This window comes from Neovison vison, chromosome 1 (assembly GCF_020171115.1).
Source record: "Neovison vison isolate M4711 chromosome 1, ASM_NN_V1, whole genome shotgun sequence".
NCBI lineage: Eukaryota > Metazoa > Chordata > Mammalia > Carnivora > Mustelidae > Neogale > Neogale vison.
The window spans coordinates 118019998-118047302 of NC_058091.1; the positions used below are offsets into that span (position 1 = coordinate 118019998).

A 27305-nucleotide genomic window follows, 5' to 3' on the forward strand; every position below is an offset into this window, starting at 1 on the left:
TCCTAAATTGGAATAGTATATAACCATTAAAAATGATTATGTAAATGTATACTTATTGATGTGGAAAGCTATTTTCAACATACTGTGAATGAAAGAAGCAGGCTAGAGAGGCAGGTACAGTATGATATCACTGAGGGAAATTATATAAATGGAGAGTTATATGAAAGATATTTACTAAAATATTAATAATGGTATCTCTGAGTAATTGAATTTAGGGTGGTTTTTTTTTTTACTTTCTCCTTTATAATTTTCTATATTGCTTGATTTTATTGGCAATAAGCATGGACAAGACCTTGGAAAATAATGAAGCTATTAAAAAACAAACTAATACAACCTGTTTTTCTTGAGAATGAGATGAGTGAACAGATGACTATGTTGAGAAATTGTAAGGTGTTATTACATAAATTTGAAAACATTAGTGTTAGTATTAGTATTCGTTACCCCAATCTCTTCTGGCAGCAGCCTAGAAATTATCAAAGAAACACAATTAGAAGCAGTAATAACAGCTCCGTAGAAACACAGCCAGGTTGAACATAGAGAAAATGTAAACTCCCTAGAACTGAAAGAAATCTAGAGTAAAAGAGGGCACAGGTTTCTTTTTAAGCTTTGGGCTTAAATCCTGGATGTCCCCTTGGGTGCATTATTTAAACTCTCGCTCTCTATTTCCTTATCTGCAAAATGGGAAGAATGATAATATTGATTTCATTTGGCTGTGAGGATTAAATGAGTCAAAGTACTTGAAGTGCCAGACATTGGGCATATTGTAAGGGTTCATTAAATATTTGTTTCCTTTTTCTTCCTTTACTTTTCTTACTGATAGCTTGGATGCAGATAGTAAGATGCTTTACACATTATGACCCATTTGGAGAGAGTGAAAAGAGTGATTATAGTAAAGCAAGAAGAGTTGTGAGGCATGTTTGTTTGTTTGTTTTCATGAGAGAGATGTGAAAAGCTGGTGTTTACTTAGATGATGTCTTGGCTCTGGTAGATTAAAGGGGCCAAGAAAAGATGAAAGAAGAAAGACGATGGATGACAACTAATGATAACTACTTTCTTCTTGAAGTGTTTACAAACCATCAACTATCCTGACCTAGTATGCCTTGTAATTCCTTCTTAATATCACTGGCTTGGACTTTCCAACTTTCAAATCATTTTTGTGGACAAAGAGTATGGAAATAAAATCAGAGTTGAGTAGAAAAAGAGAGATGAAGGAAGGAAAGAGAAAGAAGAAGGAGGAGGAGACAAAGGAGCAGAAGAAATGAAAGAACTAAGAAGAAGCAGTAGCAGCAGCAGCTACCACAGGAGGAGGAGGAGGAGGAGGAAAAGGAGGAGGTGGAGGAGGCGAAAGAGGAAGAGGAGGAGGAGAAGGGGGAAGGGAGGAGGAAGCTGCCACAGAAGAAGAAGAAGAGGGGAGGAGGAGAAGAAAAGAATGGACTACTTCTGGTTGTATCTAGGTCAAGGGACTGGGGGACATGAGATAAAGATAATCAGGTTTTCTTTCACATTGTCCCATTCTCCACTGTAAGAAAAGAGACCCAGGGCATCAGATGCTCTCTCCAGAAGAAAAGATAGTGCAATAGGTTGATGCCTACTATTTTTGTATCTCTTGAGTAGGGAAACAGGGTAGAGGAACTGGAAAAACCAAATGTGGGGGATCTGGTTCTTTCCCATCATGCTTTGGGTGGATGTTGAAAGCAGGGGTACTGCTCACTGTAGTAGGCTGTTCTTCAACCCCATCCATTCACTTCCCAGAGGAAGTGCCCCCTCAGGTACCCCTTAGATTTTACTTCCTTTACCTGGATTCACTTCTAGGTATATTTCTGTGAGTAGAATAGAAAACAAGAGGCAATAAAGAGGACAGTCTGGGTCTCATAGTTGCTAAAAGTCTCCCAAAGGCACGTAAAGGAATTAAGTTGGATTCTTATCTTACAACATGTGAAAATGAACTCAAAATGGATTAAAGACCTAAAGGAAAAACTGAAACTATATAACTCCTGGAAGAAAACATGGAGGGAAAAAACTTCATGACATTGGACCTGGCAATGCATTCTTGGATATAACACCAAAAGCGCAGGTAAGAAAGCAAAAATAGACAAATGGGATAACATCAAATTTAAAACTTTTGTGCATCGCAAAAAGATATTGTATGATCCCACCTATATGAAGTATCTAGAAATTCACAGACACAGAAAGTAGAAGAGTGGTTTCCAGGGGCTGGGAAGAGGGGGAAAGGGGAGTTGTAACAGTGTTACAGTTGTACAAGATGAAAAAGTTCTAGGGATTGGCTGCACAACAGTGTGATTATGCTTAATACTGCTGAACTGTACACTTAAAAATAGTTAAGATGGTAAATTTTGTTATCTATTTTTAAAATAACACTTAAAAGAACAAATAAACGTCTAAATTACTTTTGTTTTAGGGGTGCCTGGGTGGCTTAGTCATTAAGGGTCTGCCTTCGGCTCAGGTCATGATCCGAGAGTCCTGGGATTGAGCCCCACATGGGGTTCCCTGATCAGCAGGAGGTCTGCTTCTCCCTCTCCCACCCTCCTGCTTGTGTTCCCTCTTCTGCTGTGTCTCTCTCTGTCAAATAGATAAAATCTTAAATCTTAAAATAAAATCTTAAAATAAACTAAGTTAAAAAAATAAATAAATGACTTTGTTGTAATGTGTCCCATCTCTAGCCTGTTAGCTAAATCCTGTAGAAAATCATCCAGGGCCTGGGTAAGGACTTCTTGAAGACCTGTCTGGGCATCCCAGCCCACCCTTGACTCCCCCCTCCTCCTAAGTCCTACTTAGTCTTTGTCTACTGCTCATTTGGCACTTGAGCACATGCTGCTTTGTATGGTTAGATACTTTTATATAGTTATTTATAGAAATGTATGTCCTTGTATGTATGTCCTCCCCCATTGCCATATAAAACCTTATTATTTAACAAGCACTTATGCTTACCTCTTTGGAACTTCCAGTCCTGGGGAAAAAGCACAGAATGTAAGTTTTTTTTTTTTAAAGATTTTATTTATTTGACAGACAGAGATCACAAGCAGGCAGACAGGCAGGCAGAGAGAGGGAGAGGAGGAAGCAGGCTCCCTGCAGAGCAGAGATCTCAATCCCAGGACCCTGAGATCATGACCTGAGCCGAAGGCAGCAGCTTAACCCACTGAGCCACCCAGGCGCCCCCAGAATGTAAGTTTTGGTTCATGGTTATGTTTATGCAAATACTAATTGTAGCTGTAGGTTAAATTCCAAATAATTTTCTCTTTTGTTGATTTACTATTTTGTTCCACTTCAGTGATCTTTTTGCAGCATTCTCTGAATGGAAATGAGTAAACTGAGGTCTATAGAGAAGCCCAGTAATTTGTCGATGGTCACATAGCACAAGGATGAAGCGATCTCTCTGGACATTGTCCCTAACTCAGTCTTGCTGACAGTAAGTCAGCAGACATTTGCTTGTTCAACTGGATAGCTCTTTGGATGGTTAGCTACTTCCTAGGTTTTGTAGCTTGCAAATTTAAGGCAGCTGACATGGAGAAGAGAATGTCAAGAGCTGAAATGAATTCATGTGGGATTTTTTAGAAAAGATTTTATTTCTTTGAGCAGGGAGTCTGATGCGGGGCTTGATCCCAGGACCCTCGGATCATGACCTGAGCAGAGGGCAGTCGCCTAACTGACTGAGGTACCCAGGCATCCCCAAATGAACTCATGTTTGGACAAGCTCCCTGGTCACCCAGTTTTCTTTTCTTCAAAATGAAGTGTCCCTTGATGTTTTATGAAGTGGTCATTTTATTAAAAATCTGAAAATACAGATAAAAATGTAAAAAATATCCATCATTCCCTACACTCAGAGATTGTCATCATAATACCTTGAAGCATATCCTTCCAGACATCTCTTACACTCATTCATGCATCTGTTAGAAATTGGAGCATAGGTAATACTGTTTTCTTATAGCTTTTATCATTTGCAAACACCTTTTTATGTTAGCCGAGATAATGGATTCATCAATTAAAAACCAAAGTTGAGGGGTGTCTGGGTGGCTCAGTGGGTTAAAGCCTCTGCCTTCAACTCAGGCCATGATCTCAGGGTCCTGGGATCGAGCCCCACATCATGCTCTCTGCTCAGCAGGGAGCCTGCTTCCCCCTCTCTCTCTGCCTGCCTCTGCCTACTTGTGATTTCTCTCTCTAAGTCAAATAAATAAATAAAACCTTTAAAAATAAAACAAACCAAAGTTAACGTTTTTATTTCTTTAAATACAAAAAAGTACAGAATTAAAATTATTATTAATAATTCTCTATTAATATTTCCAATATTTGGTTATTTGGTTGGGTTTATACAGTGGACTAATTCTACAAGCTGCGTTTTTCATCTAATATAGTATAGGCAAGTTTCATGGTAAAATTTCTTCAAATACATGCTTATTGTCAAAACTTCAGAGAATACAGAAAAACGTAGAAAGAAAAACAGAAATCTCCTGAAATTTTTCTGTGTAATACAATCAGTTGTAATATTTCAATGTATTTCTTTCAGTTGTTTAATACTCTGTGCTTACTAAAATGAGTTATACCTACATTTAAAAAAATAGGATTATATTGTATTTACAGTTTTGAAGAAGCTTTTATTTTTTTTAAAGATTCTATTTATTTATTTGATTCTATCTATTTATTTATAATGGGGCCGGGGTGGAGGCAGAAGGAGAGGGAGAAGCAGACTCCCCGCTAAGCAAGGAGCCAGATGTGGGGCTCAATCCCAGGACCCTAGGATCACGAGCTGAAGGCAGATGCTTAACCAACTGATCCACCCAGGTGACCCTAATGTAAGGACTTTTAAAAATATCATTAAACGTTCCTCAAAAATGCGTTTTCAAAGAGCTACATAAAATTCTACCTTACCAACATAAATTAATTTTAGAATGTTATTTAAAAGAGTTCTATCTTTTAAAAATGACTATATGCTCACTGTAAAAATTCAAGCAATACAGAAATTTAACATTAAATATGAACATCCCCATAAACTGGATTGCTAGAGTTGGCAAATAAAAATACAGGATACCCAGTCAATGTTTGTGACATACTTATATTTTAAAAATTGCTTACCTGAAATTCAAATCTAACTGGATATCCAGTTTTATTTTTAAAAAAGATTTTATTTATTTATTTGGCAGAGAGATTACAAGTAGGCAGAAAGGCAGGCAGAGAGAGAGAGAGAGAGAGAGAGAAAAGCAGGCTCCCTGCTGAGCAGAGAGCGCGATGCAGGGCTTGATCCCAAGACCCTGAGATCATGACCTAGGCGGAAGGCAGAGGCTTAACCCACTGAGCCACCCAGGGGCCCCATGATATCTGGTTTTTATGTGGCAACCCTACCATAAGCCCACCTTCCTTAACTGTTGGTGTATATTTCCCCAGATATTTTGTTATGCATATATTCCACATACAACAAAAACATAAACACTCACTATGCTTTCAAGTAAATACAAAAGAGATCATAGTATGTGTGTGTGTGTGTGTGTGTGTGTATAGTTCCATAGCTCACTTTTTAAAAAAATACTCAGTCTTCTACGTCTTGTCATATTAGTTCATATAGACCTATTTCATTTTTTTAAATTTATTTTTAAAATTTCTTTTCAGCATAACAGAATTCATTGTTTTTGCACCACACCCAGTGCTCCATGCAATACGTGCCCTCCTTAATACCCAGCACCTGGCTCCCCCAACCTCCCACCTCCCGCCCCTTCAAAACCTTCAGATTGTTTTTCAGATTTTATTTATTTATCTGAGATAGAGAGAGTGGGAGAGAGAGCCCCCAGCAGGCAGAGGGAGAGGGAGAAGCAGACTCCCCACTGAGCAGGGAGCCTCATGTGAGGGCCCAATCCCAGGACCCCAGAATCATGACCTGAGCCAAAGGCAGTCACTTAAATGAGTGAACTATCTGGGTGCCCCCTATTTCATTTTGTAAATGGTGGTGTAGTATTCTATAGCATAAATATAGTATAATTGAATCAAAGCTCTATGATTGGTCATTACACTGTTTCCAATTTTCCCGCCTTACAAATCTGTACTGATCATCCTTCTACATCTATCTTCGGCCATCTTTTTTAGCCATCTGTGTGAAATCTAAGATACAAGGTGCACATTTAAAATTTTAACAGCCACTGCCAAAATGCCCTCCAAAAAGGTTTCTACCAATCTGCAATCCTATCAAAATTGTATGATATTGCCTTTTTCTTCACACTTTATACAATCCTGGCTATGGTCAATCTTCGCCAAACTTACAGGTAGAAATGATATCGCACTGTTGTTCTAATTTGCATTTCTTGATTATTCACAGTATTCAAAACATTTTTACACATTTATACACCATTTATAATTTTGCTTATCAGTTGCCCTTCATGTCCTTTACCAATTTTTCCTTTAGATTTTTTCCTTGTTGATCTTAATAGCTTTTTATTTACTAAGTGATGATATTAATACTCTGTCTGTGTGTTACAAATATTGTCCTTGAATTATGTTCGTCTTTTGACCATGCTTATGGTGTTTTTTAATTTTATTTTTTAACTTTTACAGCAAAGAAGTTTTACATGTTTTGTACAAGCAAAACTATCAGTCTTTTCTTGTTTTGATAATTGGAGATTTCTTCTCTCTAACATTATTAAAATATTCAAGTTTCTTTCTAATTCCTTACTTTTTTTTTTTTAATTCCTTACTTTTTTTGGTCACAGATTCATTCAGTAAAATCATACTGGTGAAAAGAATGAATCAAATCTCTGCCCACATTTTTTTTTTCAACAGTTGCCCTATTGGTGGACATTTGCTCTATTTCCAACTTTTTATTATTATATGTATTATATTTCTTTCTTTTTTTAGATTTTCTTTATTTGTCAGAGAGAGAGAGAGGGAGAGAGAGTGAGCACAGGCAGACAGAATGGCAGGCAGAGGCAGAGGGAGAAGCAGGCTCCCTGCTGAGCAAGGAGCCCGATGTGGGACTCGATCCCAGGATGCTGAAATCATGACCTGAGCCGAAGGCAGCTGCTTAACCAACTGAGCTTACTTGGGGGATTTCTGAGCTAGTATATATAAATATTATTAAGGTAACTCATATCAACTCATCTAAATGGACATCTACTCATCTTTAGAAAAATTAAAATAATTTACATTCCCAGAAGCAGTGCTGTTTGAGACAACCTGTTTCTCCATACCAACAAAAAGCTGTTATGTTATAAAGTGTTGACAATCTGATTAGGAAAAAGTGATGCCTTATTATTGTTTTAATCCATTTCTTTAACTATGAGTAGCATAATACCTTTTTTAATATGTTTATTGGCCATTTGTATTTCTTCTTTTGTGAATTGCTTTTTTGTGTTCCATTTTTTTTTCCTACAGGAGTTTTCATTATTTCTTTTAATGATTTATTTATTTATTTTAGAGAGAGAAAGAGCATGCATGAATGGTTGGGGGGGTGAGGGGAGTAGGAGCAGAGGGAGTCGGATAGGCAGAGAGAGAATCTTAAGCAGATTCACAGCTGAGCACGGAAACTACTGGGATCTCACCACCCTGACACCATGACCTGACCTGAGGTGAAATCAAGAGTTGGATGCTTAACTGATTGAGTCACCCAGGTGGCCCCATTATTTTTTTAATGTTTATTCTTTCTTTCTTTCTTTTTTTAAGCAATCTCTATGTCCAATGTAAGGCTTGCACTCATGATCCTGAGATCAGGAGTTGCATGCTCTACCAACTGAGCCCCAAGTTTTCATTATTTTTAAGAGAAGGATGCCCATCCCTATCTAGAAATCAAATACTGTATTTATATTATTTATTTCTTAATTTTTAAAAAATAACTTCTTTTTTACTTCATCTAAGAGATAATGTATTTTTTTAAAGATTTTATTTATTCATTTGAGAAAGAGAGTAAGAAAGAGCATGAGAGGGAGAAGTCAAGGGAGAAGCAGACTCACCATGGGGCTGGGAGCCCGATGCGGGACTTGATCCCAGCACTCTGGGATCATGATCTGAGGCAAAGGCAGTTGCTTAACCAACCGAGCCACCCAGGTGCCTTAAGAGATAATGTATTTTTAATGGAATGTGGAGAATCTCATGGAACCTAAGGGAAGCTGAATAACCAAAACTCAGGATGATGGGAACTTCTCTCTCCCAAGTCTTCAAGTCTCTCATCTTTGTTTCTGTTTTTCTGTTTCTCTCTTTCTGCAGATGGACATTATCTCATTTTCATGGGTGCCCTACAAAGATGGTCCCTTTTCTGTATTTCTATCATTCACTTCCAAATAAACAGCCTAGGCCTGTTCCAGAAAATAATTTCAGTTCAGTTCCAAATTCCTGGGAGAGGGAATCTGATTGGTTGATCTTAAGATAAGCATCTCCCTCTTGTCCAATCAAGGGGGCTAAAGGACAAGGCCATGTAGGGCAGATACACTGTAAGAGGCCACAAAGAGAGTCATTAATGGTTTGCAGAAAAGGAAGTCATCACAGTTTGGATATATACCCCAAAGATTTCTACTACAAGTTGCTACTATCATATCTATTTGGCCTCTGTTCTCTTAATCAGTTATGTTGCAGTATGATAGTACTATCTGGTCTTGGCAATTCTGAATCTTAAGGACTTAGCGATCTGGAGGCAATCTCAGCTGCCCTGGTAAGATGAATCACTTTTGGGCTAGCCAGTGATAGAATGGCTTAACTCCTTTAAGAAACTTTAAAACTGACTTGGTCTGGAGATTTGGGAGTCATTTAAATTTCTTATATGAGATCACCAGCCCAAGAAATTCAGACTTACACTGGCTGGTCTTGGGCATATTCCAGGCAGTAGCATCTCCAGGCAAAGATCCTGGCACTGTTCTAAGATACGACCTAGAAGCCCTTTTGGAATATTGCCATCAGCTTTTCTTCCTCAGGGTGGTGCTCAGTAATTTGTCCCATTGTCTCTCACCCGGTCCTTCTCCATGTCTTCTACCTAACAAAACAAAACAAAGCTGCAGAGCCATTACAACAGAACCATGTGTGTTAATAATCCCTCAGATTCAAGTGGAAACTCACATTTCTGTGAATGTCCTGATTGGGCAACACTTCATTTTCTCCATTTCATACCCCATCCCATGAGAGAATCATTCAGTGGAGGACAGATAGGTTGGTTCTTCCTTCATACCTAATGTGCTGGCCACCTTGGTCAGTGCTTTTGCAGTGGATTGGAATGGTTGGTTCTTTATTGTGGGTGACTGCGCCAAGAATTACAGATGTTTAGCATCCCTGGTCCTCAAGACATTAATGGCCGGGGTACCACTTCCAATCTTATGAGATCCAAAATACCCCCATAGTGCTTTAGAATTCACTTGAGGAGTTGTTGCACTCCTTTGAGATAACTTCTGCCATGAATAAAAGTTCTGAGCCACTTCCGTCTCTTATTTGCAAGGATCTCTTTATATTATGTGGGCTGTTTGTGTGTGAGCTAGTACACCCCTAGTACTGCATGGGGTTGGCCAAAAGTTATTTCTCTTAGGTTGGCATTCTAATGGAGTTGTTGGGTTCCAATAATGTTTTCTTCTTTTGGATTCTTGGTCAACACAACTTTAATCCATGGGTATTTGAAGTTAATTTAATTTTAGTGAATAGACTAAAATAAATTTCTGACTATTTTGTACATAAAGCCAAACTGAACTCAAAGCATAAAGGGAGTTGTAGCAGGATATAGTGGATAGAGTGGTAGACTGGGTGTTTAGAGATCCCTTACTAGCTGTGTAATCTTGGGTGAATCAGTTTCTCTCCCTTGGTTTCAATTTCTTCATCTATAAAATGGGGAGGTTGGGCTAGACAGTCTCAGTTTCTTTCAAGTCTAATACTGGGATTTTTTATAATCTGTGTCCCCATTCCATCATCTATAAGATTGCAACAACATGTGTTCACCTCTGAGAGAGACAGAATTTTCCTTAATACTGGTAAAATATTGCAACATTGTGGCCACCCAAAAATTAAGTCCTAGCAGTGATCTAAGCTTTCACACAGGCCTTGGAGGCCTAAGACCAGTTTCTTATAAAATGTTAATAACTACTGTAGAGTATGAGTTTGTAAGTATTATACCAGTATGCTGTTACAGTTGTCTCCCATAAGATAATCATGCTGGAGGGGGAAAAATCACTGGAGAAGAGAAAGTGTACATATTTAATATATTTTTTTAAGATTTTATTTATTTATTTGACAGAGATCACAAATAGGCAGAGAGGCAGGCAGAGAGAGAGGGGAGGAAGCAGGCTCCCTGCTGAGCAGAGAGCCCGATGCGGGACTCGATCCCAGGACCCTGAGATCATGACCTGAGCCGAAGGCAGCGGCTTAACCCACTGAGCCACCCAGGAGCCCCATATTTAATATTTTAATAGAGGACGAGGAAGGGAAATGAAGTAGAAGGGGAACCTGGTGAAGAAGTGGCCTGGGCTACTAGTACCATTGTCTAATCCCATAGTCATCTTGTGTTTGTGGCCACGGTAGTTATTTCTTGAAGTGTTTTTTATGGAGTAGGCACTGTATTGAGCTCACATATTTTATCTCATTTAACTCACAGCAATCCTATTCAGGTAGGCACTGTGATTATCAATAATTGGCCAGAATGAGAATTTGAATCCTAAATGTGTGTGACCCAGAACCCAGCCTTTTAAAGCCATTATATGTTACTAAGTCTTGTTTGGTACTGGGACAGGAGGCAAAATGCTTTCTCTTTCTAAAACCTCCTTGCAACCCAGACAGTTACTCTAGTGCTGTCTCCTGTTGAAATTGTTATGCAAAACAAAGCCCATTAGGGATCTGTAAGGTGGGTTCAAGTTTTACTGTTCTATATTTTTGGACAAGACATCAAAGCTTTTTGGATCTCACTTTACTTGTAAAACAGAGAGCTACTTGAAGAGAGAAGGACATATCTTACTCATCTTTTGCCCTTTTGGATGTAGCGGTATTGGGCAAACAGGAATGCAAGGGGGTAGACAAGATGGTCTCTTTGCTGCGTTTCTCATTCTTTGATCTTGGAATAGGGCCTTGACCAGGCAGGTATATCACAATGCACAGCAATATTTTTCTTTCTATTTTAAAAACAGAACAAGGCATGCTAAATTCTCGTGACTTATCATTTATCTTGAGAGGGTTGGTCTTGACAGAATGGGTGGGAGATTACGTGTGTTGCTGTCTGGATCTGGGATTGATGTTCGTATCCAGGCCTCCTTTACTTTCCAGAGACTTGATCCTACTGTTGCATAACAGAAACAGAAATTGTAGTAACCACTACGAAGGGTGGCTGGGAACCAAGGATTCACAGCACTATCGATCCAGGAAAGCAGCTCTTTAAAACTTACGCAACCAAGCCCTTCCAGGGCGAGGGCCAAAACCCTGGCCAAGAAGACTTCCAGGGCGAGGGCCAAACCCCTGGCCAAGAAGACGTATCCTGCGTGCACTTTGATACTTGACCTTGCCCTAGTCTCTTTTCCTCCCAGACTTGTTTCCTCACCTGCAAAATGGTGGTGTTGCTGTAGACGGAGTTCCCGGAGCCTCTCTGCAGACGCCGAGCTTTAACTCCTCCCCTTGAGTGTGGGGGCGGGGCGAGGAGAAGGTCAGGCCAGGAGTCACCCCCAACCACGGGGCGGTCCCTTCCCTTCTTCCCACTCCCCGCCCCGTCGCTCCACCGCGGTGAGGTCACGCGGGGGACGTCACGGGTTTGTGACGCCACTGAGGGGCGGGGCTCCCGGAGAGGAAGGGGCGGGGTACAGGCGGGCGGCGCTTGCGCAGTGGGCGCGGCGCGGGAGGAGGCGGAGGCGGCGGGGAAGCTAGAGGCGGCGGCGGCGGAGGCGGCGGCGTTGGGGGGGGGGTGGGAGGGGGGGGAGCGAGAGTGAGTGAGTGGCTGAGTGAGTTTATCCCTATGAGGCGGTGAGAGGCCCGGGGCCTACCTCAAAGGAGTGGGGTCGCGGCGCCAGCTAGCAGCGGGCCCCCTCCCGGTCCCCGGGCCCGGCGGCGCGGCGGCGGCGGCGGCTCGGTTTTGAGGAGGCGGAGAAGCGGGTGTTCGGCCCCAGCCATGGAGGGCATGGACGTGGACCTGGACCCCGAGCTGATGCAGAAGTTCAGCTGCTTAGGCACCACCGACAAGGACGTGCTCATCTCCGAGTTCCAGCGGCTGCTCGGCTTCCAGCTCAACCCCGCCGGCTGCGCCTTCTTCCTGGACATGACCAACTGGTGAGCCGGCCCTGCCGCGCCAGTGCTGGGGCCCGCGGGGAAGGGAAGGGACACCCGAGCGCGGCGGCAGGGCGGGCCGGGCGGGCACTCAGGGGCACCCCCTTCTCTGGGCGTGGAGGGCGTGTGGGGGAGCCTCCAGGACATGGGAGAAATTTGGGAGCTGAGTAAGGCTAGAGAGGACGTACGAGGGGAATGGGGGGCCACGGAGTGCAGGAGGGGCGGAAGGGAGACTGGGGAGGGGCTCCTGAGGTTCCGCAGAGAATTGGGGGCCGAGGAACGTGGAAAGAGGGGAAAGACTTGAATATCCAGGCATAGGGGTAGACCTGGGAGCAAGAGGTTGCGGTGTTGGTTAGGAGTAAACAACACAGTAAATCTGAATTTTGGAGGTGGGAAAAAAGCTTGGGGTATGGAGTTAGGTTTGAGGAAAACAGGGATGAGGGGCCACTCTGGGAGAGAATTAGGTGTTATGGAAGAACCTGGGGCACAGGAGAGACTAGGGAATTAGGACCTGGGAGATTGTGTGTGTGTGTGTGTGTGTGTGTGTGTTTCTCCATTCGAGGACAAATAGGGAAAAGGAAAAAAATATTATGGGGGAGGACAAGTGAGTACGGTAAGAGAGATGACTTTCCGAAGAGTAGTGCCAGGGAGGAGTGGGATCCACTAACGGAGGACCGGGGAGTGCTAGACCTGCGGCAGAGTCTGGAAAACCCTTAGGAACAGTGAAGGAAAGGACATTATCTTGAAGGAGGGAACTTTCTGAGGGCCGTGGAGCCCTGGACTCCAGGAGGCCAGAATGGAGAAGGGCTTATCTGAAGTAAAGCTCGGTTGTCTGGGATGTTTGGGAAAATGGAGAACTTGGCTTAGGCTGGGAACCAAGTTTTTTGGCTTGGAGTCTCCTTGTAGAATTGGGGCAGAAGACCATGGCACTTAGACTAAAGGAGTGTTTCTTGGCTTTGTATGTGTAGCGCTTGCTATTTTGATAAGCAGGGCTTCTCCTTGTTCTCTTAGGAGGGTGGTTGAGTTCACTTAGGGTGAGTGATAAACTAGAGACCATTAGACTTCCTTTGAAAGGATTTCAGGTGAAACAACTCATTTTTCGTTTGTCAGAAAGCCAGGGGGGATGAGTGCCCTTTGCTCTCAGTGTTTGGGCATTCAGTCCCTTGACATGTGGAATCTTGTTTCTCTTGGCATCACTTATACAACCAGTTTCCCCTTTATTCCATGTCCACTGAATGCCTCAGGCAATGCCAGAAAAAAAAGAGGCGGTAAGCCTAGTCTTTATCCCATTCCTCTTCTAGTCCCGTCTGGAATGATGCTCATCTTATCATCTTACCTGTAGCTGTGGTCATGCCAAAGGTGATGTGTGATTTTTTTTTTTTTTTTGGAGCATCATTGGTAGGCCCTGTTATTTTATCTTTTAAACTTGATTGTTATAGCAAGAGTATAATTGAATTTCTAAATGTTTAGAAAACTTTTTGAGGCATTCAATGCAGGAGATAGTCTTTATAATTGAAGAAGCATTTGTGATCCCCACTTCTTATCTTTTATATCTGGGATTATCTAAGAGAGGGACTGCAGCCTACAGTAGTTTTCAGAAGACCAACCTATGGTGTTTAAATAGTCCTTGGTAGGGGTTATTGGAAACACTGAGAACAGGTATTACACTAGTGAAATTTCGAAGTAAAGCCGTATCTTGAAGAGGGTTCTCTTGCCTGCCTACTTCCTACCCCCAGCTCTTTTTCTTCCTTGTTTACACTAGTTTAGCATAGGAAACTTGGCATATTGTTGCTGCCAGTTTGGTAGGAAGGATCATTATTTCTCCCCACCCCCTTGTGAGTCGTACAATTTAAACCCTGCCCCTATATGTTTTTAGTTCTTTAGACTCAGTATTTATTAGTATAATTATGGCTACAGAACCAGTGTACTGAATTTTATATGTTTGAGGTGTGTTTGTTTAACATCTAAGATTGTTTGTTTTTAGGTGTTGTGAAAGGTGAGGCACAGTGTGGATAAGAAAAAAAAACTTAAAAATTATAGTTGCATTATAGAAATTTTATTTGAATTTCTTAATGAAAAATTATTAAGAGAGCAGCATGTATTCTAATGAGATGGCATCTTTGTATAAATCAAGGTGTGACACATTTCTAAGCAAAGCAGTGAGCCATTGAAAGATGGGTTCAGGTTTTAAAGCAGTTAGAAGTTAGTAACTGCTTAGGAATCCAGGCAATTAAGAGATAACTCAGCTTTAAGCTACAGTACCTCATTTTTTGGCTATAGAAGTCATATTCTTTATTTTTGATTATAAAATGAAAAATTGTTTTTGAACTGAAGGGAGTGAGGCTTGCTATTCTTTTCTTTCTAATGAAAGCAGTTAGCTCCGGTATTGTATTTTGATTCCTATTTTGCCCTGGCTATACTTTGTCTTGTTAAATTTTTGTTTAGTAAAATCTAGTTAAAATAAATACAGTCATTCATGTGTGCTTGTCACAACATTTGTGATAATATATAGAAATGTACTGTTTTTAAGTGTCATTTAAATGTCCAATTTTGTAAACTGTTGAGATTGTCCTAATACAGGTTGGCAAAATCTCAAATTGCTGTGATTGACCTGTTGAATTTGAGATGATTAACTTTACTATGACTTCGTAAGTGCCTGCTGTGGGTTTTAATAAATAACCACCATTCACTTGTTTGATAACTGTTAGAAAATAATGTGGTAAATTAAAAATCATTATTTTAAAATGGAGGCCATAAATTTTCTAAAATGAAACTTGGGTTGGAAAGACTATGCTTTTGTTTTCAAAAGTATTTTTTGTTGTCAGTAACAGACAACTTTTTAAGAAGCTGTTGAAGAACTGACTGAATTGAATGTTTTGGTCTTGTAAATTATCTACCCTACATTTTTCCCTCAAGTCTTTAGTTTGTTGCACATTATGTAGATATTTCTATTTGTTTAATTTGGGATGAAGTATGTTTCAGTTTAAGCATTTTTGAAGTGTTTATACCTGAGCTGGCAGGCAGCCATGCTGCTGGAAATTGATGGAACTGCCTCTTAACAAAAGTAGTCAATTTTCAGTTCCTAAGTGAGTACATAAAGTGAATAAATGGTGTGCTGAAAAGACCTAGTATCTGTAGCCAACTGAAATGACTCGTAGATTACTAGAACTTTCTGCAGGTGGAAAGTCTTGCAGAGACATTACTAGGCTGTGAATATAGAACCTGGAGTTCTGAAACTGGAAGCTGGCTTAAGAGATTCTCTAGTTCATTCCAGTTTTTCTTGAAGAATTGCATATAATCCTTCCCAGATAGCTTATTGTTGCATCCCTGAGGGTAGAGATTTGTGTGATACCTTATGATAGTGTTTTATTGCGTTTCTAGTTAGAATTTTGTCAATACTAAATCTCTTTTATTACAGTTTAAAACTTTTTCATTGCATATATCCTCCTTGGAGATGAAGACTAATAAACACCTTCCTTAAGAGGTCAGAAAGTTTCTGTTAATTCAAATCACTGAAGCTTTTTAACCATTTATAATTTAAGCACATTCAGTTTAGTGGTTTCTCATCCTTTAATGTAGCTAAATAGATTGCTTTGTTTTAAGGGAGAACCAACATGATTCAGAGGAGAACTTCCATATGATTTTTAAAAAATTTAACATAAAACCATTTTAACCAATTTTAAGTGTACAGTTGAGTGTCACATAAGATTTTAAGTTCACTTCTGGCCCTCAAAATCATTTGTCTCATGTTTTTAAAGTGAGTTGTTCTTTAGCATTTGTGACAAGAAGCAGATAACACTTTTAGATTTTATTTTGATTCAATTGGATTTGATTTGATTGATTGTTAAAGTAGGCTCCATGCCCAACATGGGGCTTGAACTTAAGACCTCAGGATCGAGAATTGCATGCTCTAGCAACTGAGCCAACCAGATGCCCCTAGACTTTATTTTATTTTTTAATACTTCTAGATTTTTAGAGGACGTTAACTTCGGAATTAATACTGGCCTTATTTTTGGTACAGGCATAAATACAATAGTTTTGACTAGCATATAGCCAGTGTTGACTGTTCATTTGGCTGGTATTTTGCAGTTGTGGTGTTGCAACATACTAGTTATCTGCAGGTGTCTTCAGGAAGTAGTGTGTATTTTTTGGAACATTACATGTGTCCATCGTGGGTGGAACAGATGTTTTCTAGAAAAGTAACTAGGGAAAAACATTTTTATACAGTCATGTCTTGTTGACTTTGTCAAGATTGTCAGAGGCACCGGACTAGATAAAATAAAGGTATATTTGACACAATGAAGCAAAATCAGAATCTAGATGTGAAAGTCAGTTGTATCTCTTATTTCATGGTACCTCTACAGCCTAATCTTAATCCATTTCTCATCACCTGCATGATATATCAGTTTCTGATCCAATCTCTGGTTTATATGCACGAGGCTAGGACAAGTCCCTTTGTAACAGATAAACCAAGATATTAGTATGGGGTTTCTGGAATATAATGTGTGCCAAGCAGCAGTTCTGGGAGGAGGGTAGGGAAGGATTGCATAACACTTAATGACAGAGTGTTTTGCACTCTCTGACTTTTAAAAAAATGTTTGATTGATTGATTTAGAGGGCAAGAGTGGGAGAAAGGAAGATGGAGAAGGAGAGGGAGAGCATGAGGGGAGGGGCAAAGGGAGGGGAAGAGAAAGAATCTCAAGTAGACTCTCTGCTGAGCACATGGCTGCTCAACCCACTGGGCCACCCTAGTATCCCATGCTCTGTGACATTTTTAAGAAGGTTGAGGGTTCTTGGTTTGGAGTTCTTCTTTTCCACCCTGTTCTTAACTTTTTGAGTGACACATACAAGTTGAGACTCTGGGTATAATATAAAAAAGTTTATAAATAGAGCATCTAGATTCATTTTAGTTTTAAAAGGAATGCAGTAAAAAGTACATTGTTGTGCTTTACAGACAGTGTTGCTGGGGGACTTGTCTCTGTTACAATGAGGGTGGATGGAGGTGGTTTCTTCGCCATCTCTTATCTTCCTACTCCTTCTACAGAAAGTTTGTGTAGCACATAACAGCAAAAACTACCAACCAGACAGTATTTAAATCAATGTATTTTGGCTAGAGCCTTAGCAAACAGTGTAACACAAAAAGAAGACAGCCACTATTACAATTTGTGCTCTAAGAGGAGAAGAACGTGTCTGAAATGATCAGAGAAAACTTTGGGGATAATGAGAAAACATTCAATTAGCAATACTAAATTAACTGAATAAAATTTCAGAACAAGTAGGGATGGACTGAATCAAATAGAACCAGTGATTCACGAAGATTGAATGACTGCTATGGGCAAGTTGTGTTTTTAGGAGTTTTGAAATAATTCGGGGATTTGAATTGATAGAAAGGCAGTGTATTGTAGGTAGAAGATGTTTCCTGAGTGAAACCAGGAAAGAGCAAGTGGAGCAGAGCCATCTAGGATCTTGGCTTGGCTAGAATGTGACAAATGGAATCAGGAATGACAAGACGTAGAGCTTATTTTTACTTTTTGTTTGGAATATTGTTGGTTTTTTAAAAATTGAGATGAAATCAATGAAACATAAAATGAAACCACAATGAAGTGAACAATTCAGTGGCATTTAATGTATTCACAGTGTGGTAGCTGCCACCTATGTCCAGTGAAACATTTTCATCACCTCAAAAGGAAACCCTACACCTGTTAAAGCAGTTGCTCATCATTCCTTGGAAACCCAAGCCCTGGCAGCCATCCAGGTCCATTTTCTCCCCTTTGCCCTGACAACCGCCAGTCTGAATTCTTCCCTATGCATGTTCTTATTCCTGATATTTCATATGAAGGGAGTCATACAGTATTAGTCCTTTTGTGTCTAGTGTTTTTCAAGGTTCATCCATGTCGTATAGCATGTATCAGTACTTCAGTCCTTTTTATGGCTAAATAGTATTTCAGTGGATGTTCATACCACAATTTATCCATTCATCGGTTGACAGAGAGCCAACCCATTTCCAACTTCTGGCTATTGTGAATAGTGCTGCTATGAAGATGCATGTCCATGTATTTGAGTACCTGTTTTTACTTCTTTTGGTTATATACCTAGGAGTTGAGTAGCTGGATTATACAGTAATTCTATGTTTAACTTTTTGAGGAACCATCAAACTATTTTCCACAGCGGTTGAATTATTTGATAATCCGCCCTAAACAATGAACAAAGGTCTGTCCCAATTTCTCTTTCCCTTGCCAACCATTGTATTTTCCTTTTTAAAAATTATAGCCATTCTTACAGCTATGAAGTGGTACCTCATTATGATTTTGATTTATATTTTTCTAATTACTAATGATATTGAATGTCTTTTAATAAGCTTTTTAGGCATTTGTATACTTTCTTGGAGAAGTGTTTATTCAAGTCCTTTGCTTTTTTTTTAGTTGGTTTGTCTTCTTTTTCTTCAGTTGTAAGAGTTCTTTATATATTCTGGATACTAGATCCTTATATGTGATTTGCAAATATTACCTCCCATTCTGTAGATTATCTTTTCATTTTTCTTGATGATTTCCTTCAGTACACAGTTTTATTTTGATGTGGTCCAGTTTATCTAATTTTTTTGTTGTTGCTTGTGCCTTTTGCATTTTATCTAATAATCCATTGCTAATCCAAGGTTGTGAGGATTCTTCTATGTTTTCTTCTGAGAGTTTTACAGTTTCACTTCTTATATTTCAGTCACTGACTCATTTTGAGTTAATTTTTGTACAGGGTGTGAGGTAGGAGTTTAACTTAATCCTGTGTAGCTTAATTTTGATCATGTCAGATGCCCTGGAACTGGCTTCTCATGGACTCTGCATTATTTCCTTTACTTGTATTAAATACTATCTTTGGCTAAATGTAAAAATTAGACCAGAAAAGTGTGCAAGGTTTTCTTTTTTTTTTTTTTTAAATTTTATTTATTTATTTGACAGACAGCATTCACAAATAGTCAGAAAGGCAGGCAGAGAGAGAGGGGGAAGCAGGCTCCCTGCCGAGCAAAGAGCCTGAAGTGGGGCTCCATCCCAGGACCCTGGGGTCATGACCTGAGCCGAAGGCAGAGGCTTTAATACATTTAGCTACCCAGGCGCCCCTGTGCAAGGTTTTCTGATGGGGGAAAGTATTATGGATGTTTTATTGGCACCCAAAACTAACTGTGTTTTTAAAAGGTCAGTCTATCCTTTTCCTCATCTTACCAGCCAGCTTTTCTTTCTTTTTCTCTTTTCTTTTAATAGCTCCATTAGTCTCCTAGACGTTAGGCTTGAACTGAATTCTGTCCAATGCTCTCTTGTTCCTGGACACCTCAAATCATTTGCCAAAACCCGTTCGTTTCCACTCTACTGTGTACTTCGCAGCTCTTTTCTCCATTCCCCTTGCTTCCACCTTAACAGGAATACTCTTTAATTGGCTTTCTACACCAGGCTGTCTCCCTTCCAATCCATTTTGTGGACTTACCACTACCAGATTAATCTTTCTAAAATCACAGCTTTGATCTGGTCCATTTTTTTCTTAAAAACCTTTAACAATACCCTTGTTGCCTACCAGATAAAGAATAGAGTTTAGCTTGACATTCTGGACCCTCTAAAGATTGGTTCTGATTTATCTGCCTCTAACTTTCTGGCATATCTTTTTTTCTTTTTTTTAAAGATTTTATTTATTTATTTGAGACAGAGAGTGAGAGAGAGTACATGCACAGTGAGGGGAGGGGCAGAGGGAGCAGGAGAAGCCAACCCCAGGCTGAGGTGGGAGGTATTTCTTCTGTACCTTTTAGAAAATTTTCGTGCCTATAGAATTTTGCATGCATATGTATGTGCACATATACTTAGAGAATTTTCTTTGTGCGTGCACGTGTGTATTTTTTAACGGTGTCGTAATTTGAATAATTGTTCTTCCTATCTGGTGTAGTGGATACCACAGCCTTTGTACTGAGTTAGTTGTCAAGATAACTTGGAGAGGATCATCAAATAGGTATGTAGTTTTCTAAAAGTGCAGTGGTAGATTTGATCTCTTCAAATACGATAGAATTCCTTCACTGTATTGAGCAACTGTATTGAGAGTCTTCTCATCCATTAATTACATGTAATTATTAAAACTTTGTTTTGCTGTGTTAAGAGCAAAATGTGTTAACTAGTGAATAAGTCTGAATTTGCTTGTGAAATAATTGTCAGGGAACATATTTTATGAGTTAAACTTTTTAGGGACCCCAAACACGACTGAAACTCATGGAAAAGGTTTAATTCTTATTATAAAATCACCTTGTGCAGATGAAACTAATACACTTTTAACTTGTAAGGGTAATTGATTTTGCGAGTGGTTTTCTAATGATTTGTCAAAGTTAGTATATATCTTGGGAGGAGAGCAGTTTATTCCAAATATGGAACTTAGCCCCACTGAATTTACTATGTACAAGATTTTAAAAGACTTACTTTAAAAAATGAACAGTTGTGGCGCCTCTGGTGACTCAGCCAGTTAAGCATCTGCCTTTTGCTCAGGTAATGATCCTAGCGTCCTGGGATTGAGCCCTGCATCGGGCTCCCTGCTCAGCTGGAAGCCTGCTTCTCCCTGCCCTGCCTGCCCCTTCCCTCCTTGTGCCCTTTCTCTCTCTCAAATAAGTAGATAAAAAATCTTAAAAAAAAAAAACAAACAAAAACAGTTGTGTTTTCTTATGTATAAGCCTTGGCTCTGTGAGTGTTTCCAGGGGTTCACACTTGTATTATTGTGCTTGAGGTCAGTGATTCACAGCCTATTGTGGAGCAAGAGCATACTACTCAATTGATTGAATGATACAGTGCCCTTCTAAAATATTTTCTGGTCAGCTTTTCTTTTTTTAAGATTTTATTTATTTGACGGAGAAAGAGGGTAGGGAGCAGCAGGCAGAGGGAGAGGGAGAAGCAGAATCCCCGCTGAGCAGGGAACCTGATGTGGGGCTCCATGGGATCATGACCTGAGCTGAAGGCAGGTGCTTAACTGACTGAGTCACCCAGGCACCCCAGCTTTCGTTTTCTAAAGTAAATTTTGCTTTTTAATTTTTTTAAAAAATACTTTGATAATAGGCTTTGGGAGAATAGAAATCACTGGCTGAGTGATGGGGTTTTGCATACAACTGGGAATCAGCTACCTTTACATTTTTTAAAATTTAAAAATAAAAACTATTTTATAATGACATAAAGTTTTATTATGACATAAATCATTGTAGATCAGCTAGAAAGTGCCAGTCAACAAAAAGAAAACAAAAATAAGGAGCTAGAGGTAAATAATTTAAATCTTTTCATCTGTGTTTTTGTAATACTGTAATATGTGTACCTGTTTGCTTTACAAAATGAAGTATTTGCTGTATTCTAGGTACTGTTTCAAGTGATTGTTTACTCTGTAATTTAATGTTCACAATCATTTTAGGAAATAAATACTGTTAATCCTCATTTTACAGAAAAGGAAAAGAGGCTCAGTAAGGTTAAATAACTTGCTTAAGATTACATGGATAATAAGTGGTAGAAATAGGATTCAGATGTAAGCAGTTTGGAACCAGAGGCTGTGCTCCTCATTGCTGTGTTTTATACACCATGTGGGTTGCTAGGGCTGACATAACAAATTATCACAAACTGGTTGGTTTCGAACAAAAAGTTGTTCTCTTACAGTTCTGGAGGCTAGAATTGAAGTCAGGCCATCAGTGGGGCTGTGCTCCCTCCGATGGTTTCTAGAGAAGAACCTTCCCTTACCTCTTCTTAGCTTCCAGTGGCATTTCTTGGGGTGCCTAGGCTTGTAGCTCTTTACTCCAATCTCTGCCTCAGTAGTCACATGGCCTTCTTCCTTGTGCGTGTGTCTCCCCAGGAGGACACCAGTCGGTTGGATTTCTGGCCCAGCTTAATCTGACATCTTCTGAACTAATTGGATCTGCAAAAACTATTTCCAAATAAGATCACTTTCTGGGGTTCTGGGTTTGTGTGAGTTTTGGTGGATGCTCTTTAACTATTACACACACTACTTATAATCTGCTTTCACTTAAAATATGACTATTATATTTTTAATACAATTCTGCACTTTTAAAGGCTTCATAGTGTTCCGTTACATGGATATAGAATAATTTAATAAACGTTTTTTGTTGGATATCAGTGTTGTTTTTAATTTTTTATCACTATAAACTCAGAATATCCCTGTAGGTAAATCTTTGCTTGTATCCTTAATTATTTCCTTAGAATTTTTTCCTAGAATTAGATTGCTGGGCTAAAGATAAACATGGCTTTTAATGCTCTTAATATTTAATTGCCAAATTGTCTCTCTCATAAAGGTCAGACTAATTTGTATTTCCACCACTACTGTGTGAGTAACTGTTCCTTTAATACTTCATCAATGCAGCACATTACAATCAAAAGAATTTTTTTCAGTTTTGTAGATTTAAAAAAGTGACTTGTTTTAATTAATATTTTGTCATTTCTAATGAGTACTTTTATGTCCTAAATGTGCATTTGTATTTCTTTTATGAATTGGCTGAATATGCCCTTTATCCATTTTTTTTTTGCTCAGGAAGTGAGCTTTTTTGGAAAGGAAATTTTTTTTCCTCACTGTTAACGTAGTAATACTGAATACAGAAAACCAGCAAATTCAGAAATGTTGAGTAAAGACAATAAAGAAATAAAGCCACTTGTAATACTACTCAGCTGTCAGTTTGTGTTCACATAAATGGGTATATCAGTATATATATGTATGATGTATTTTTAAGTTAAAATGTAACACGTAATGCTTTACAGCCTGCTTTTTCACTGAGCGTAGATATTTTGCTATGTCTGTTTTTCATGGCTGCTAGTATTCCATTACTTATTTTGTAACTTAGTTAAGAAGCCATTTATTGATATTGTTGTTGTTGTTTTTCACTATTACAAATGTGTGTCTGCTTGCCTAATTATTTCCTTCTCTATTGATGTTTTAAGAAATTGTGATGTATAGCTTATATATTTATTTTGGAGAAATTCTTAGAAGTGGAATTGCCAGGTCAAAGATATGCCCTTTTGAAGGTTTTTGAACATTGACAGACTGCCTTCATGAAGTATGTAACAATTAATGATCTGAACAGTTACACATTAGAAAGCTTGCTTTCTGGGAATGATTATTATTATTATTATTTTTTTGCTGTGTAGATTTATCTGATAGATAAAAGGCATTACATGTTTTAGTTTGCATTTCTTTGATTGCTTAGTGAAATCTTAAGTATTATGTGTGTGCATTGGCTATTTTATTAAAAGACTTATATTTTTATTTTGAAAAAGAAAAAGTATAACAAGGGGTGCCTGAGTGGCTCAGTGGGTTAAAGCCTCTGCCTTCAGCTCAGGTCATGTGGTCCTAGGATGAGCCCCACATCCGACTCTCTGCTCAGCAGGGAGCCTTCTTCCTCCTCTCTCTCTGCCTGCCTCTCTGCCTACTTGTGATCTCTGTCAAATAAATAAAATCTTAAAAAACAAAAAGTATAATGAACCCTGTGTACCCATCATCCTGATTTCAGAGTCATTAATTTTTTTGTCCCTTTAATAATTAGTTAATTGATTGACAGAAAAAGAAAGAAAGAGAGAAAGAGAGTGAGAGAGGGAACACAAGCAGGGGGAGTGAGAGCCGGGAGCTGGATGTTGGGCTCTATCCCAGGACCCTGGGATCATGACCTGAGCCAAAGGCAGACACTTAACAACTGAGGGACTCAAGCACCCTTGTCTTGTCCCCCCCCCCCAATCTTTTTTTTTCTCACGGGAAGAACAGTATTTTACTTTTATTGGTTGTTTGTTTTTGATGGGGAGCATGCTAGAGGCCAGGAGGGAAGCAGGGAGTGTGGAGGGAGAGTGAGAATCTTCAGCAGGCTCCACTCCCAGCTCAGAGGCCAAGGTGGGGTTTGATTTCATAACTCTGAGATCCTGACCTGAGCAGAAATCAAGAGTTGTTCCCTTAACTGATTGAGCCACCAGGCACCCCACCAGTAAGGTTTATGCCACCAGGCACCCCTCCGGTAAGGTTTATGCCAGTTTGTGGTCAGTTCCCTCCCTTGCAACCAGGCAGCCACCATTCTGCTGTCTCTCCTGAATTTACATTTTCTGGATATTGTATGTAACTGTAAATGTGCAGCATGTAGCCTTTGTGGCTGGCTTCTTTCCCTGAGCATGCTGTTTTCGAGGTTTAGCTGCGTTGTAGCAGGGATCAGTTATGAAAATTCATTGTACAGTTTTATTGCTGAATCTTGTACATACATTAAAAAATAATCATTATTATGAACAACATAATTATTCAAATAGTACTGAAGTTTTCTTAGTGAAAGATAGGTTTTTTTATAAGTCTAGGTTTTGTGTCTCTTTATGAGAGATGGTACCTACTGTCAGTTTCCTGTGTACCTTCCCAGATGTTGTTCTACATAGTTTTAATACCTATAAATGTCCTTACTTTTTGATATCTTCGGCATTTTAAAAATTGATATGTGTGAGTTATATTTTGCGCATTTTTTCAGTTTTCTATTTTTTTACTTGTCAAAATTTTATTTTGTTACATAATTATAAAACTAATACAGGTTTCTGGTGAAAAGTTTAGATAGTATGTAAATCCCTGTGTTTTCCCTCTCTCTACTTATTCTCCGTAAGTGGCCATTACTCTGTTTTTTTCAGAGACACCTCATGCCTTTGTAAGCCTGTATTTGATCAGAGTGGTCACAGAGTCCATATGTATGCTAATGAGAAGTTATTGCTACACTTTTCTGTTCTACATACAGATTTAAATCCTTCCTCCTACAGTTTTTGTTTTTTTTTCCCTGAAAAAGAACTGTCTTCTGTATAGATAGTTAAAAATGAATGAAAGTAGGTTTTTTTTTTTTTTTAAATATTATTTATTTATTTATTTATTTGACAGACAGAGATTACAAGTAGGCAGAGAGGCAGTCAGAGAGAGGAGGAAGCAGGCTCCCCGCTGAGCAGAGAGCCGGATGCGGGGCTGGATCCCAGGACTCTGGGACCATGACCTGAGCCACGAAGGCAGAGGCTTTAACCCACTGAGCAACCCAGGCACCCTGAAAGTAGTTCTTGATAGATGTCTTTCGGTCTTCAGTGTTAGGTCTTGTTGGGAAATTTTCTCCACAGTGCCTTAAAACAAACTTTGATACATTGTCAAGTATGTCATTTCAGATCAATCATCTACTTCAGCTGCCAAGAGTCTTTCTAACTGGGAGAGCCTGATCTGTAGATGCAGATTTTTTAACTGGGAGAGCATGATCAGTAGATCAGTGGTGTAGGAGAGGAGTCTCATCTCCTCCCCCATATGTACACACATGCAAATGGAGTCATACTGTACGTATTGTTCCCAGATTAGTTTAACTTCACAGTATGCTGTGGACATCACTTCTTTTAATGGGTGCATGGTATTTATTTCATTGTGGCTGACTATATTTTATTTAAATATATCCTTGTTGATGGACAGCTAGTTTCCAGGTATTTGCTTTTATAAAGCTGCTGTGGTACAGGTATGTTTATATACTTGTAAGTACAGTTCTAGAAGTGGAATTGCTGGGGTTGGGTATATGGGCAATTTAAATTTTGATAGGTAATATCAAATTCACTTCAAAAGTATTGTAACAAATTTATTTTTACTATCAGTGTATAAGAGTGCTTGTTTTGCCACACACTTTTATGAGCCCAAGAATGATCTTTGTCCTTACATTGATGCTGGTTTGATAGGTTAAAAATGTATTCATTTTAATTTAATTGCTTTAATTATGAATGAGGTAGGACATCTTCCCATATCTTTTTTTTGTTTTTTTTTTAATTATTATTATTATTTTTTAAATATTATTTATTTATTTATTTGACAGAGAGAGAGATCACAAGTAGGCAGAGAGGCAGGCAGAGAGAGAGAGAGGAGGAAGCAGGCTCCCTGCTGAGCAGGGAGCCTGATGCGAGACTGGATCCCAGGACCCTGAGATCATGACCTGAGCCGAAAGCAGAGGCTTAACCCACTGAGCCACCCAGGCGCCCTTCCCATATCTTTATTGACTATTTGTGATCTTCCCCAGATTTATTGAGGCGTTTTGTACTTTTTTATGACTTACTAGTGTTTTCCTATCTACCTCAATGGGATTGTTATTCTTTCTCTAATTGATTTGAGTTGTTTGCATATTAAGGAAATGAGCATCTCGCTAAATACTTGTCTTTCCTCTAGTTTGTCTTTTAACTTGTTTTATAAGATTTTTTCACTTTGTGAATTTTTACGAAGTTGAAACCAGCAGTCTTTTTTGATTTCTGCTTTTGGTTTCATGCTTAGAAGTCTTTTCCCCACATAATTGTTACGTAATTATTATTTACCTCTGTTTTCTTTATCATTGCAAAATTTCATGTGAACCTTTTATATAGTTGAAATACATTTGGCAGTGTGGTGGGAGGTTGGTATCTAACAGGTTTTTCAGATGATTTTTTTGAGAAATTCATGTCCCTCCCAAGATTTGAAATGCTATCTTTATCATGTATTAAATGCATATATATATGTGGGCTTATTTTTGCACTTTTTCCTTTGTTGTATTGGTATTTATGTCCAGTTTTCCAGGGTTGAATAAAAGTTTTAAGGTTTACTTAAAAGGTATTTTTGAGGGCAAGTACATTTTCTTTTTATAATTTAATTTTCATTTTATCTAAGTTATAAATACACATAGTTTCTACAAGTAAAGTAGTTCTGCAGGGATTCTAGACCCCTTTTTCCTTCTTTCATTCCCCAGAATCAGTCTTTTTCAATTCTTCCAGCTGATTTTGAGGTTTTGTTTCTCTGCTGATTTATTCCACCCCCCCAACCCCCCAGTTTTAACCATTACCTGTTGATTCCCTACTGGGAGATGAGGATTTCTTTCTTTGATAGCCAGTTCAAAGCTCTTCTGCTTCTTAATATTTATATGACCTTTGGCAAATTATTACCCTCTCTGTGCATTCGTTTTCTCATATATAAGGACAATATCTGTTTTTATCTGATGATTAGATAAATTAATGAGTGTAAATATTTAAAGCTGTGCCTGGCACATGGAAGTTGTTGCTTCACTCACCCTATCTCCCATTCTCCTTCTTTAATCATTCGTTATTTGT

General features: G+C 39.0%; 1 protein-coding gene across 1 annotated transcript in view; it reads left to right on the top strand.

Moving 5' to 3' along the window:
- The first annotated feature begins 11866 nt into the window (after positions 1–11866).
- ILRUN (inflammation and lipid regulator with UBA-like and NBR1-like domains) overlaps positions 11867–27305 on the top strand; it is a 91124-nt gene continuing 75685 nt past the window's right edge. The window contains exon 1 of the mRNA XM_044255020.1: positions 11867–12210. Coding sequence (XP_044110955.1) covers positions 12053–12210 — 158 coding nt within the window. The 5' untranslated portion in view covers positions 11867–12052. The remainder of the gene's footprint in view (positions 12211–27305) is intronic.